Source organism: Alternaria novae-zelandiae (genome assembly GCF_023758075.1).
Source record: "Alternaria novae-zelandiae strain BMP 2774 chromosome Unknown scaffold_26, whole genome shotgun sequence".
Taxonomy (NCBI): domain Eukaryota; kingdom Fungi; phylum Ascomycota; class Dothideomycetes; order Pleosporales; family Pleosporaceae; genus Alternaria; species Alternaria novae-zelandiae.
Window position 1 is genome coordinate 378,583 of NW_026056986.1, and position 14,532 is coordinate 393,114.

The 14,532-nt window shown below is 53.4% G+C and overlaps 5 protein-coding genes across 5 annotated transcripts; 3 read left to right on the plus strand and 2 right to left on the minus strand.

Moving 5' to 3' along the window:
• Positions 1–564: 564 nt before the first annotated feature.
• J4E88_009824 (uncharacterized protein) lies at positions 565–4,294 on the plus strand (the record flags this gene model as incomplete). The annotated part of the gene is made up of 6 exons (XM_049403422.1): positions 565–2,447; positions 2,633–2,726; positions 2,911–3,251; positions 3,301–3,861; positions 3,914–4,109; positions 4,172–4,294. 6 exons carry the CDS (start codon positions 565–567, stop codon positions 4,292–4,294), a joined length of 3,198 nt encoding a protein of 1,065 aa, XP_049250856.1.
• A 1,357-nt stretch (positions 4,295–5,651) lies between these two features.
• J4E88_009825 (uncharacterized protein) lies at positions 5,652–7,446 on the minus strand (the record flags this gene model as incomplete). The annotated part of the gene is made up of 2 exons (XM_049403423.1): positions 5,652–5,778; positions 5,846–7,446. The coding sequence occupies 2 exons, from the start codon at positions 7,444–7,446 to the stop codon at positions 5,652–5,654; spliced, it is 1,728 nt and encodes a 575-aa protein (XP_049250857.1).
• Positions 7,447–8,030: 584 nt separating this feature from the next.
• J4E88_009826 (uncharacterized protein) lies at positions 8,031–8,785 on the plus strand (the record flags this gene model as incomplete). Its single annotated transcript, XM_049403424.1, has 5 exons — positions 8,031–8,101; positions 8,183–8,293; positions 8,344–8,423; positions 8,477–8,563; positions 8,613–8,785. 5 exons carry the CDS (start codon positions 8,031–8,033, stop codon positions 8,783–8,785), a joined length of 522 nt encoding a protein of 173 aa, XP_049250858.1.
• A 266-nt stretch (positions 8,786–9,051) lies between these two features.
• Positions 9,052–9,523, minus strand: J4E88_009827 (uncharacterized protein; the record flags this gene model as incomplete). The annotated part of the gene is made up of 2 exons (XM_049403425.1): positions 9,052–9,444; positions 9,494–9,523. 2 exons carry the CDS (start codon positions 9,521–9,523, stop codon positions 9,052–9,054), a joined length of 423 nt encoding a protein of 140 aa, XP_049250859.1.
• A 162-nt stretch (positions 9,524–9,685) lies between these two features.
• On the plus strand, positions 9,686–14,328 carry J4E88_009828 (uncharacterized protein; the record flags this gene model as incomplete). Its single annotated transcript, XM_049403426.1, has 8 exons — positions 9,686–9,740; positions 9,787–12,212; positions 12,416–12,668; positions 12,724–12,803; positions 12,858–13,340; positions 13,387–13,608; positions 13,659–14,184; positions 14,237–14,328. 8 exons carry the CDS (start codon positions 9,686–9,688, stop codon positions 14,326–14,328), a joined length of 4,137 nt encoding a protein of 1,378 aa, XP_049250860.1.
• Positions 14,329–14,532: the final 204 nt, after the last annotated feature.

The following is a 14,532-nucleotide window of genomic DNA, read 5'->3' on the forward strand; positions in this document are numbered from 1 at the left end:
TCAATACTATCATCTCTATTCAGGCGCGTCCACGTATTGTACGACCCGATCTGCAAGTGGCGATTGGTGAAGGTGAACTTGGGCACGTCAGGGAAAAAGCGGACAAGAGATCGTGGATTCTGTTGTAAGGAGCGATCACATGCTAGAGTAGGTGCTCCTGGGCTAGTGCTAGTCTACATAGTCAGATCCTTCCATACATTCAATGCATCACTTCTACACTCGAACAGATTCTTTGGTATCATTACACCAACACCGCACCCCGCCTTTGTCAGAACTGAAAAAACAATCCAGCAATCGAAGAAGCTTCCGGCTATTCATATATCTCATTCCTGACGACAGTAAGACATGGCGATGTTTGCGCATGCGTAGGGGGCTGACATAATAAGAAGGTCCGTCCAAGCGTCCAGGGCACCCTCGAACAACCTTCAGCGACTCTCATTCCTGCACTACCGACCCACACCGACGGGCACGGCATTGCGGCGTGTAAATTCTCGGACAACACGTGAAGTAAGTCTAACCGTCTTCGTGATTATTATAGCGCGCTGACCAAACTGTAGTTTCGCCATGCCGGCCCTCCGCAAGTCTCTCCGGGAGTCGCGCGACTTCAAATCGCAACAAAGGTCCAGCACCACGCCCTACGCCTCACCCACCGGCACCCCGAGCGAGCACGTCAACGAGAAGAAACAGCGTTCAATTACCGAGTGGACTGAACCCCAACCGCAAACACTGGCCCCATCGTTCGAAGAGCACGGGTTTGCGCGGCACGGCGTCTTGGAGAATATGGCCCCCCTCGGTGTACCTCCCAAGGCCAAGGACAAGCAGCGCGCGCGCGCTCTCGACGGGCCGGCTGCTCGAAATTCGCTATTGGGCAAGAGCTTGGGTTTCGGTGGTGACGAGGTTGGGTCGACGCCAGAGGTCACTCCAGCTCCTGAGCTCGAGCCTGACGACTCGGAGCGGCAGGAGGAGGAAGAGATGCAGGCCGCCTTCCCCATTCTGGAAGACGACGAGGACGACGACTACGAGCCCGCGACAAAACCGAAGAAGAAAGTGAAGGTGTCGAAAACTCCCGTCAGGGGCAAGACCCCAGTGCAGAGCAAGACACCTGTCAACGGCAAGACGCCCACAATGAAAATCGGACACACCAAGAGCGCCTCGGTTTCCGCGAGCCCGGCAGTACAGGCAGTCTCTATGTCGGAGCCAGTTGAGGCCGCGACACAGCGCATTCAGATTGCAGTCAACGATGCGATTTCCAAAGCCAACAGCAACTCGGGCAAGCGCTACGTGGGCATTGCCTTGAGGCGCGCCTACGAGCAGAGCAAAATCGATTCCAACTTGGCAGACGCGATCGAATCAGTTATTCAAAGAAACAGCACCAATGCGCAGATGGTCCGATTTCGCAGGTTCATCAAGCAGTTCAAGCAAGAGGAAAAGGCGAGAATGGGCTTGGGCAAGAACGGGCGCTTTGACCAGCAATCCGCGATGAATCACGGAGCTTCATTCTTCAGTCAGCAACCATCTCCTAGGGCTAGTAGTGAAATTGTTCCTGATGACTCTGCCTCCGCCGTCAACGACTACCAAGATCGAAAGTTCATGGACTCTACTAATTCGGCTACAAGCTTTTCGCACAAAGCATTGCAGTCAGCTCTTGACCAAAATTCGGGTCAAGCACCTCACCCATTCAGCAGCGCACCCGCTCTTCCAGCCACCGCGGATACCTCAAATGAGTCAACGCCGAGACAGCCGTCCAAGTCGCCCAGGAAACGAACCGCTACCAACGGAACCCGGACCCAGGATTCTGCAATGGATGTGGAAGGAGGATTGTCGACCGGGGCACCCACTCCAGTAGCGAGGACACCGGACACCGGTGGGAGCGATTCTGAGCTGTCGGACGTCAATGAAGAGATCGTCCAGAAAGGCCCTCCGGAGCCTGTGCAGGTCAACGGGAAACCTGCTGCACCTGCGCCTGTCGTGCCACCGAAGAAAGGAAAGAATATTGCGGCTGCGCGTGCTGCCAAAAAGATGAAAGGAAATGCCGGAAAGCTGTTCGGGAAGCATGCCTACAAGCAACAGCCACCGACCGCAGAACAGCAAGCGGAAGATGACCGAATCTATGAGATGCGAAAAGCTATGGTGGACCAGCAGCCTATTCGCAAGTTCGAGCAGTTCCCTCCTCCCGTCTCAGATGTTCGCTTTGATGACGAGATTCTTGAGACTGAGTCTCTGACCGACTCTCAAATCGCCGTGGGACCACCAGTTGATTCTGATCAACCACGACGCGCCGGACGAGTTCCAAATCATGGAACCAAGCGCCTGCGAGAGGATCCGTCGCGCTTCTCCTCACCTCAGTTTGAGCCTGCCATGTCGTCGCGTCCTTCAACGCCAGCAGTGGGGCCGGCACCTAAGCGGGTCAAGCTCACCAACGGGCAGGGCGCCAGGACAAAACGATCGTAAGTATCCTCAGCTCATTTTCTCAGCATCCTTGTCAATTTCTCGGCGTTGGTCGATGCATGTACCCGGTTCAGCACAGGGCTGTAAGCGTCGACTGAGCAAGCTCTACGTGTTTGCACGTGTTTGCATCGTACATTCCGTACATGTCATCAAATCATTACAAGGCTAACTGTTACACGTATAGGCCGGTCAAAAACCGAGACGCAGGACCTATTGCTGGTGTAGCCTTTACTGGTGGTGGCGGTTCGAGACAGTTGGGGCCTGATGACAATGACCCGGTAAGTGCCACTGGATTCCCGAAGCATCCAACCACACCATTCCTCTTCCACCACACAACTCATCAACAACAATTTCTCTTTTTCATCCCCAACATCAATGTTGCTCACTACAGACATCACGCCGCTCAAATTTCCATATTCTCCTCCACTTTCTGTCCTTTCTTCACCTCTAACAGAATGTCAGAACTCGCCACAGTCAGAGAGCGACGACTTCTGCTCTGCGTGTAGAGGCGCAGGCGAGTTTGTGTGCTGCGAAAACTGTCCACGCGTCTTTCACCTTCTCTGCTGCGATCCGCCGCGAACAGAGGTTCCAGATGGAGCGTTCTACTGTTATGAGTGCAACACGAAGTTCGCTGCATCCGACGATGCCGCAGAGTCGTATCCTAGCCTGGGTCCCCTCTTCAGCAAGCTTGAGCGCACAAATCCTCGCGCGTTTGCTCTACCTTCTGATATTCAAAATAACTTCGAAGGCGTTTCTGCACGTCCCGACGGCTCGTATTTTGAGGAGGTCAAGAAGTTTCCACTGTAAGTGTGACGCGTTCTGTCGCGTGATTTGGCACTAACATCACAACAGAGCGAAGAACAGTGGCTATGGCTACCAGAAGCCTGAATACACCAGACTTATTGATGCTGACCACAAAGTCATTTTATGCACGCAGTGCGGAGTGTCGAGCGGCCACAAGCGTCAAATGCTGAAGTGTGACTTTTGTCACGCGTACTGGCACTTGGACTGCGTCGACCCGCCTCTCGCTAACCCACCACACATCAGCCTTGAGGCATCGCAGCGGGATGCCTGGAGGTGTCCTCGACATATCGAACATGACCTTCGCAGCGGTTTACTGCTGCAGAACGACCTGAGTTCCAAAGATGGGGATTCTGAAATGGCCGATGCCGCGCCGGTAACTCGGGTGCCACGCAGAGTGCGAGTGCGCAAGCAACCCGAATATGTCGAGCCCACCTTTTCACGTGGCATGCGCAACAATGGCTTGATCGATATCACTAACGATCCCGACGACGACACTGATGGCGAAGGCAATTATGTGTTTGGTGACAACGATCCCAAGGATGTCAACTCCAAGGTCTTCCGTGTTCCGGAGAAGGGAGTCATCCTTGACTTCGTCAGCAAGGTCAAGAGGTATACACAGTCACATCAGCAGCTCATTAAACTAGTCACTAACACATTGCAGTGGCCGTGTAGTCAAGAAGGCCGAAGCCCGCAAGTCCGCAGAGGCTGCATCACAGCGCAGAGCGTCCATGCAAAATTTCCTTGCGCACAACTTCCAGCAGCAGCAAGCAGCACTATCTCTGGCACAGCTGGCAAACAAGACGCCAGAGATGAACCTGGGTGAGGGCACAGTTCAAGCGCTCATCCTCGCTCTCACTGTAAGACAACCTGTGGCCCACCGGCCTTGTTTTGATCCTCGGCGCTAATCCACGTGAAACAGTCCGAAGCTCCCCCGGCCGTCATCACCGCCATGTCCAACGCAGACCCACCACCGCCCACTGATGACGAGCGCGCGCAGTTGAAGATGCTGCAGCAGCTCATTCAGCGTCGACTTGGAGCTTGATTCCTGCTCAAGCACACCGGATCTGAACCTAAACATTTAGCATGGTTGTCGTGACGCCACCGCGCAACCTGGACCCATCTGGGCCCCCCACAACACTCCTCATGCACTCAACACCAAAGAGTCCAACTCCGCCATAGTATTCCAAGGAATTGTCGTCAAGGTAGTGCATAGTTCCTAGGCTGTCCGTGGCGAAGTCGTTGGGAATGCTCAGCCGTCAGCTCAGCCAACCCGCTCAACTTCCGTACTCGAACATGACACTTGTTCGCTAACGGACGCGCGGCACGGTCCTTGCCCGACACGTCAACGATTTTTGCTCTCTTTTTTGAAAAAAAGCTCTCTCTCTGCCCCATTCCCCGTACCTTGTTTCCGGCGGATCACCTGTTTTGCACACGATGCGCGAATTCAGCGCTCGTTCGTTCCCCCCACCCATACGTCTTTGTTTGCCGGTACGGACAGCTATTTACTGCCAAGTCCCTGCGCGCTTTTGCCAGGGACGCTTTTCTTTCGCTGTACCACACAACTGCATAGCGAGGAGTTTCACACGGGGTACTACTTTGTACATTTTGAGCTCTTGGTGAGGAGCTTTTTTCGTTTTCTCGTCCTTGTCTTCGGCGTTCTTCTGGGGGGAGGGAAAGCTGAACGCGTGTGCCAAAGTGTTAAACTTTCTTTCTCCCAACCCTCCGCTGTTTGCGAGTTTGACCGGTTTCACGTTAACTAGTATACTTGCGAAGCTTGTATACTGGTTTCGAAACGGGAAGGGAGGGGAGGGTATCTGGATGCGGTATCTTAGGAAGACATGTAGTTTTAGTCGGTCTATGAACTGGGTGGATGCTGTGTCTATGACCTCTCCTGTGCCTCCATACAAATGAAATTGACGTGAAACGTGAAGTTGCGGCTCACTAACGTGAGAATCAATGAAGAAGAGCAGGAGACTTTGCGGGCCAACTGGGGGGTTCACCGGGTTCACCATGTCAGACACGTCGCACACAGTTGCACGATATGCAGCGAACTCAGACCCAGGGCATTTGCTGATGGCCTATCGACCCCACTTCGTTGTATATACATCAATGAGGCTGCAACACAGAGTCCTTGACCGGAGAAAAACAAAACACAAACAAGGCGGGGATGCATGGCAACATGTTGATTGGATATGATTTCATCTAACGATTCGGTCCCATTCGTCTCAGCCTAATGCGACAAGACAAGACAATAGAGGCCATGTGTGCTGGCACAAGCGGGAGCCTGGCTCTCGTGAAACCACGTTGCACGAATCATTTCAACTCATACTTCATCTCGTTTCCGTAGGACGAGAGCTTCGGGGCAAAGATGCGTGAAAGGGGGACGTCGGGCTCTTTGCTCAAGGCTTGCAGCGGCCGAAGTAGCGGGGGTACAGGCAGCAGTCGCGGACGGTGTGCTGCTTGCAAAGCCAGGCGAGGAAGCGCTCGAGACCGAGTCCGTAACCGCCGTGGGGCGAAGAACCGTACCTAGAGGGTTGTGTTAGCAAATTCTGAACACAATATGGGCGTGTTGGTGGGTGGGTGGATGACTTACTTCCTCTGGTCGGTGTACCAGTAGTACGCCGCAGGATCGATACCTTCACGCGCAAACGCACCCATCAACTCATCGTAGTTGTCCATCCTCATGCTACCTCCGACAATCTCTCCAACACCCGGCATCAAGCAGTCGACGCTCTCGGTGACCCGCGCATCGTCCTTGTCCTTGAGCATGTAGAAAGCCTTGATCTCTGTGGGGAAGTGGGTCAAGAAGATGGGCCTGTTGATGATATCCGTCATGCGGCGCTCAGCAGCCTCAGCGATATCGTCGCCGAACTTGTGCGGCTCGCCATCTTCGTTGGGGATCTCGTGCTCGACGAGCCAGTCAATGGCGTCTTGGTACTTCATGCGCTTGAATGGTCGCTCTGGGAGTTGGAACTCTGGGTTGAGGTCCATGATGTATTGCTTCACAACGGGGTCGGCCATTGTGACTTCAAGGACGCGGCACATGACTTCTTCCAGGTGGTTAAGTAGGTCATCGAAGTTGATGTAGTCGAGTTCGGCTTCGACGTGCGTGTACTCTGCTAGATGGCGGCGCGTGAGCGACTTCTCCGCGCGGAAAGACTTCTCGATACAGTAAACGTCGCCCATGGATGGTAGGCAGGTCTCGAGGTAGAGTTGGGAGGACTGGGTGAGGTAGGCTTCTTCGTTGTAGTAGCCGAATTTGAAGAGCGTAGCACCACCTTCGACCTGCGTCTGGACGAGCGCTGGTGGGCTGACCTTGCGTAATCGCATCTCCTTGTAGACTTGGTTGAAGGCAAACTCGACGGAATCACGGACGATCATGACCTTGGAGGCTGTCTCTCCGCGGAGAGTGAGATGTCGCAGGTCAAGTAGTGTCGCGTGCTCAGTGTCTTTTGACACTCTGTTGGTGATGGCATCGTCACCACCGGCCGCCTTCCATCCATCGTGGATCTTGTAGTAGTCGACGTGCAGTTCGCGGTTGTTGGGTGCGTGTGCGCCCTCTGGGATCTTTCTCAGCTCTCCGAAAATCTCCATGCTGGTCTCGCGGGTCAAGGTGAGGGCGTCGTAGGTCTTTGCGAGGTTTCCGGTGAAGATGACTTGCATCTGACCGTAGCCGTCTCTTAAGGTAACGAACATGACATCCTTTTGTCTCCGCTCACGATGTACACGACCAAAGACGCGTACACGTGTGCCCTTTGTGTCCTTGCCATCTCCCAGTGTGATCTTCTTCGGGTCGGTGTCGTCGAGCTTGATCTTGATGGGCGCTGGCAGGCTCTTGTCCTCTTCTATGACAATCTTCTTAGCCTCATCCAGCACCTTGTTGCGATCGTGCTCCTCCTTCATGCGCTGCGCAAGCAATTGCTGGTCCTTTTCCTGCTTCTTCTTCTGCGTCTTGGCGTAGTTGACGGCCTTCTTCATGGCTGACTTGGCGGCATCCTTCCATTCTAACCTCGATGTCGCGTCGGCGCCCTCTGCGATCTCGCCAGTGACACTCTTGCGGGTAAGGAACTTGGCTGTCTCGCCGCGGGTGAGGACAGCGTATCCGAGTGATTTGTAGGGCAGCGATTCGTCGCCAGTTTGCTCTGGGGTGTCGTGACCGACGTCTTCGTCGATGTAGTAGGTGGCTTCGGCCATGGTTGCGGGATTGGGGTATCGTGTCGTGTTCAATGGGTGGTTGTTGCGCTCCGAAATATATTGGGTGGCCGCGGGGTGCTTGACTCACCCCTCCAAGGCTCCGTGCACGCCTATGTGAAGCGCGACATGTATCGATAAGGACTTATACTTCCTGCGCCGCCTCCTTATCTGTCGGTGAAGAGTCATATCAATGCGTTTCCCATTGATAGAGAGCTCTATATTAGACTCGTTTTCCCCGTCCGCTTACGAAGTGTTTCCAATGATCGCTCGTTGCCCAGATTGAACGTAATGCTTTGGTGCGACTTGACGGCTCACTCATCTTACACCACAATCTGGACTTGACGCGCATACTCACATGATAGAACGATTTGATATAATGCAGGCCATATGTATGAGTGCATCTGTAACTTGGTACATGGGCTGACTGACTGCATTGGGGTATTGCAAACCAAGGCCGCTGTAATTCCGCGCTGACAAACGGAAGACCTCCGCTACGTGTTGTTGATTGTTTTGTCAATTATAAAAGTTACGCGATAGAATAAGAGAAGTGCACTTGAAAATCAACATAGCATTCAGTTTGAACGATGGCCGATCCAAATCTCTACACGTATGCGTCTCCTCTGAAAGGCTACGAAGGCCTCGATCCGATACCTGAGTACGTTGCCCTTGAGATCTGTCCGTTACACAGCTAGATTGCCAGCATGTATCTAGATGAGACTGTGCTAACATTATACAGTGAAAGGGCTGAGGACGGGAAATCCTACGTAAACCCACCAACCGAGAAGAAGAGCGAAGCATACAAGTCCTTTGTAGCTCCTATAACCAACGGAATTCGAGGAGGCTTTGAGTCAGTGCTAAAGTTGAGATGCGGTTGTTCATGTATCTGACAGCAACTAGCGTTCACATTTACTTCCTCCAATCTGATAAAGAGGAGGTCAAGTTCGCCAACGAGCTGTGGGAACGGATACGCCGCGAGTGTAGGTACAACATCCATACATATGACTCGCATGATTGCTGATACAGTACGAAGTCCCCGAGTTGCGCATCTACCGAGTATGGGATCGACCCATTGGTCCTCATCCTCTCGCTATGTTTGAAGTCAACATTTTCACACCCGGTACGAGATGGAGAGAACACACCTCTATGCCTACGCTAACGACTAGCAGAGCAATTCGGTGCTTTCATTCCCTGGCTCGTGATCAACAGAGGGCCATTGTCTGCACTGATTCATCCCAATACCGACGATGAGTTAAGAGACCATACTCAGAGAGCGACGTGGATGGGGCAACCGCTGCCTGTGAGCACAAAGATGTTCAAGAAGACAGCGGAGACATTGTGAGGACAAACGTGGGGAATGTAATGTATAGATATGATTCAGTGGTATCTTCTGGTGCACCGAACTCCATGCGAGTCTCCGTGAACTGGTACCGCATTTTACAGAGTATCGTCGTCCAGGTCATCGTTGTGCCTTCTTCCAGTAGCACTTCCCCTTCCGTGGCATATTCTTGATGATGCCCGCGTGACCCCTCAAGATCAATCATTTGGTGCTTTGTGACAACGACGTGTTTATTGTGCATCTCATGCTTTCGTAGTTTCCGATGTTCCTCATACTTTGGTCTCGCCCTTCTTCTTTTTCTTTGTCTTCTTCGCCTTCTTCTTGTCTCGCTTCTTCAGCCCGCTCATGCCTGTCTTACACGCCTCGGCATACTTTGCATAGAAAGCGTCTAAGTCGTCTGGCTTGACCACCGTGCTCAGTATTATCTTGGGAATGTCCTCTCTGTCGGTGCCTGCCTTCTTGTCGCTCCCGTTGTTGTGTGCGCGAATCAGGACAGGTAACGGCTCTTCAGGGTGTGTGTCCCATAATGGGTCGTCGGCGACCTTGCTGGCTGGAGGAGGTGTAGCAGAGGTACCGAATGTCATGCGCTTCTGGACTAGGTAGACGCTGCCGTGGCCTTTGGTGCGCGTGTACTCGAAAAGATTGGCGAGCCGTGTGAAGAACTGCAACAGTCAGCCCTGAATAGACGCTTCATTGATTGGCTTTTCGTACCTCATCGTTGGTTAGGTGGTCTCGCGCCATGGTGAAAGTCGGGTGCTATCGTGCGCGCGCCATGTAGTAGTTGGTTGCGTGGATGGTGGGATGCCCGCGGCCGTCCGTGTGGAGCGGAGACGCGGGGATTCTCTCACCCAAACTCCGACTTCTCGAACTTTTTTGCGACCGTACTGTCTCGACCATCTCAACATGCGCACAGCTTTCGGAGGGCCCAAACTGCCCGTGGAATTGAGAAATCAGCTCGGTAATACACTCAACTAATTCTGGTAACGTTTCAGTGCTAACATCAGCAGACCCAGCGAACAACAACCGACGAAATGGACCGCGCAATGGTCCACCGAATCGCAAAGACAAGCGCAAGGCCGATCGCGTAGAGAAGAAGCGCCAGAACAAGCAGGTCAGACGGCCAGCACCCTCGCATCCACACAATGGCCGCGGACCACGTCGTGAACCCGAGTCGGACGATGAGGACGAGGAAGAGGAGATAGACTGGGACAACATCGAATCCGACGCCACACCACCCCCGATAGCTGCGAAGGAGTCGCCTCAACCGTTGAAGGGCATCCTCAAAGCAAAACCTTCACAGCCCAAGGAAGCGTCGACGCCGCCCCCTGAACTATCGCGCGCGGCACAGGAAAAGCTGGCGCAAGATGACGCCGAGATTGCAAAGTTGGAGAAGAGGCTAGGCGTGAAGAGCAAAAAGAGGTCCAAGGGAGCAGACGATGGTCTGGACGACATATTCGGCGACCTTGGAGATTTCAGTGACGAAGAGGATGCCCAACCTACAAAGAGGAAGAGGAAAGAGGACGACGATTGGCTCGCAAGCAAGAGGCGGAAAGCCTTGGGCCAGGAGTCGAGTGAGGAAGAGGACAGCGAGTCGGAAGGTTCCGCGTTTGACGAGGAGGACATGGACATGGAAGAGACAGGCTTCGACGAAGACGACGAGACTGAGGATGGTTCTGAAGACGACCTGGGTTCGGATGAGGACGACGACATGGAGGATGCAGAACCGGAAAAACCACGTATACGAGAGAACCCATACATTGCCCCCGTCGCGGCGAACGCTCAACCGACCAAGTACATACCACCTGCGCTGAGAGCAGCCCCTGCTTCAGATACTGAGGCTTTGCTGCGTCTCAAGAGGCAAATCCAGGGTCTCTTCAACAGGCTCTCAGAAGCCAACATTTTGTCTATTCTGAAAGAGATCGAGAACATCTACCAGAACAACCCCCGAGGCTACGTCAATAACACACTTGTCGACCTTCTCGTCGGAATGTTGTCAGATCCGACAGCTCTCCTCGATACGTTTCTGAATCTGCACGCTGGTTTCATCGCTGCGGTGTACAAAGTTATTGGCCCCGATTTTGGCGTGCAAATAGTGGAACGCATTGTCGCAGAATTCGACCAACACTACCAACCGAACAAAGACGGCAATGGAAAGCAGACGGCAAACCTGATATCTGTAGTCGCGGAGCTATACACGTACCAGGTCATTGGCAGCAACATCGTCTTCGACTACATCCGATTCTTCCTCGACGAACTCACGGAGATCAATACCGAGCTCCTACTGCGAGTGGTCAGGGCATCGGGCCCGCAATTGCGACAAGATGATCCAACTTCACTCAAAGACATCGTCGTCTTGCTGCAAAAGTCTGTGGCTAAGGTTGGTCAGAACAACCTACCCGTCCGAACAAAATTCATGATCGAGACGATCAATGACCTCAAGAACAATAAGATGAAGACAGGCATAGCCAATTCTGCACTTTCAAGAGAGCATACGATACGGATGAAGAAGCAGTTGGGTACCCTGAATTCGAGGAATCTCCGAGCAACAGAGCCGCTACGCGTTGGTCTTAAGGACATCAAAGACACGGACAAAAGAGGCAAGTGGTGGCTAGTGGGAGCGAGTTGGCGTAATGAACCTGGAAACGAGGAGAAGCCCGAGGAGTCAAAGCAATCTGGCAAGACTTCAAAAACCATCGACATTGAGGACGACGACAGCGAAGTCGATCTCGTGCAACTTGCCCGCGAGCACCGCATGAACACTGATATTCGACGCGCCATTTTCGTCTCTATCATGTCTGCCAGCGACTTCAAAGACGCTCAAATACGACTGAACAAGCTCAACCTCAAGAGGTCGCAGGAGGCGGAAATTCCACGGGTCATTGTGCATTGCGCAGGCGCCGAGAAGACCTATAACCCATACTATACAGTCCTCGCCCGAAAGGTCTGTTCAGATCACAAGACACGAAAGAGTTTCCAATTTGCGCTATGGGATATCTTCAAGAGTCTAGGAGAGAAGCAAGATGGCGCAGATGACTCGGATGATGACGATGACGATGCAGGTGGTGACACATCTCTTCGAAAACTTGTCAACCAAGGCAAATTGTACGGAACACTGATCGGCCGGAAAGCTCTACCCATCACTAGCCTCAAGAACCTCAATTTCCCTTACTTGCAGCCAAAAACCAAGACGTTCATCGAAGTCTTGCTAGTCACGACGATTCTGGAGTCGTTCAAGGCATCTAAATCGAAGGACAAGCGAGACGAGCGGGCAGTGCGCGAAGTATTCGTGGAGGTGGACCAGGCTCCTGAGATGATTGCTGGACTGCAGTTCTTCCTCAAGAAAGCTGTCAGCAAGACCGAGATCGTCGAGAAGCATGAGAGAGAGACTGTTCGATGGGCTTGCAAGTCAATAGTAGACATGTTGACGAGAGTACTGGCCACGACGACGTTGACGGAGGACTGAGAATAGGAAGGGATGAGTCATTGCCGTTAGATATAGCCAAAATACCCTTTCTTTGCCATATAGAGTAATGCGATACCGGTTGCCGGGACACTGAGACGAAGATGTTACGGAGTAGATGTGAGGCACTTTGTCAGCTTGGCGCCACCCTTGACCCTACGGAAGCCGCATAGACCTTCCCGGCCGAGCTCCGCAAAAAGCTCAACCACATCTCCCATCCCACGCCCCATCCATTGACGCCTGTCATCCCCGCCGTACACTTCACGGCTTCTCTTGGTAGCGATTCTTCGGTAGTCTCCACCATGTTCCGCTCACTGGCACCCCGCGCCATGCAGAGGGCGACGCGGCCCGTCTCCCAAAAGACATTTTGCGCATCCAACATCTACTTCCAGAACCGGTTACGACGAGGCTATGCGTCGGAGGCTGGTAAGTCGCATTACTACGAGGCGTTGGAAGATGTCGTGTGCTGATTGCTGGATAGAGGACAAGGACCTAGTCATCATCGGTGGTGGTGTCGCAGGCTATGTCGCAGCCATCAAGGCAGGACAGGCGGGCATGAAGGTTAGCGACGACTGTCATGGCGATTGCGCAGTTCAAAAGCTCACACGGCGATAGGTCACCTGTATCGAGAAGCGTGGCTCCCTCGGTGGAACCTGCTTGAACGTCGGCTGCATTCCCTCAAAATCGCTCCTGAACAACTCGCATCTCTACCACCAGATTCTCCACGACACAAAGGGTCGCGGTATCGAAGTCGGCGATGTCAAGCTCAACCTCCCCGCCATGATGAAGGCGAAGGACACCTCCGTCTCCGGCCTCACCAAGGGAATTGAGTTCCTTTTCAAGAAGAACAATGTCGAATACATCAAGGGCACTGGCGCATTCCAGGACGAGCACACCGTCGCTGTCAACCTGACCGAGGGTGGCGAGACCACCGTCCGCGGCAAGAACATCCTCATCGCCACTGGTTCCGAGGCTACACCCTTCCCTGGCTTGACCATCGACGAGCAGAAGGTCATCACAAGCACTGGCGCTATTGCGCTCCAGGAAGTGCCAAAGAAGATGACTGTCATTGGCGGTGGTATCATCGGACTTGAGATGGTAGGAAAACACATCTGATCTGCATGGCATCTCTAACGAATTATAGGCCTCCGTATGGTCGCGTCTCGGCTCTGAGGTTACCGTTGTCGAGTTCTTGGGTCAAATCGGTGGCCCTGGCATGGACAACGAGATCGCCAAGCAGACACAGAAGATCCTCACAAAGCAGGGTCTGAAGTTCAAGCTCAACACCAAGGTTACCGCCGGTGAGGTTCACGACGCCGGCGTTAACGTCAGCGTTGAGGCCGCCAAGGGTGGAAAGGAGGAGACCGTACGTCCAGCGCATGTATTTGTGTTTAGAGAGAATGCTAATCATCACAGATCGACTGCGACGTCGTCCTCGTTGCCATCGGTCGCCGCCCATACACCTCCGGTCTTGGTCTGGACAACATCAACCTCGAGACCGACGACAGGGGCCGCTTGATCATCGACCAGGAGTACCGCACCAAGATTCCCCACATCCGCGCTATCGGAGACTGCACGTTCGGACCTATGCTCGCCCACAAGGCTGAGGAGGAGGCTGTCGCTGCCATTGAATACATCCACAAGGGCCACGGCCACGTCAACTACGGTGCCATTCCCTCCGTCATGTACACTCACCCCGAAGTCGCTTGGGTCGGCCAGAACGAGCAGGAGCTCAAAGAGGCCGGTATTAAGTACAAGAACGGAACCTTCCCCTTCTCCGCCAACTCAAGAGCCAAGACCAACCTCGACTCTGAGGGTATGGTCAAGTTCCTGGCAGATGCCCAGACTGACCGGATATTGGGTATCCATATCATTGGTGCCAACGCCGGTGAGATGATCGCAGAGGGCACTCTTGCTCTCGAATACGGTGCCAGCTCAGAGGGTGAGTCGAATACACTATCTATCTTTGCTGAACAAAGCTAACAATTTCCCAGATGTTGCCCGCACATGTCACGCTCACCCCACTCTCGCTGAGGCGTTCAAGGAGGCTGCCATGGCCACCTACGACAAGGCTGTTCACTACTAGATTCCCCTTTTTTGGTCCGGCTTTCCCTTTCTGCATCAGCGACATGATGTTCGAGCTCTCAAGCGCGCGAGCAGGGAGTTGTGAATAGTATTTTGTAGAATATATCTGATGCGTCATGCTTGCCAATTGAGTTTTCGGGATTGATGTGCATGTGATGATGCCCGCGGGTGGAGCCGGCAAGGCTGAGGCATCCCTGCTAGTGGC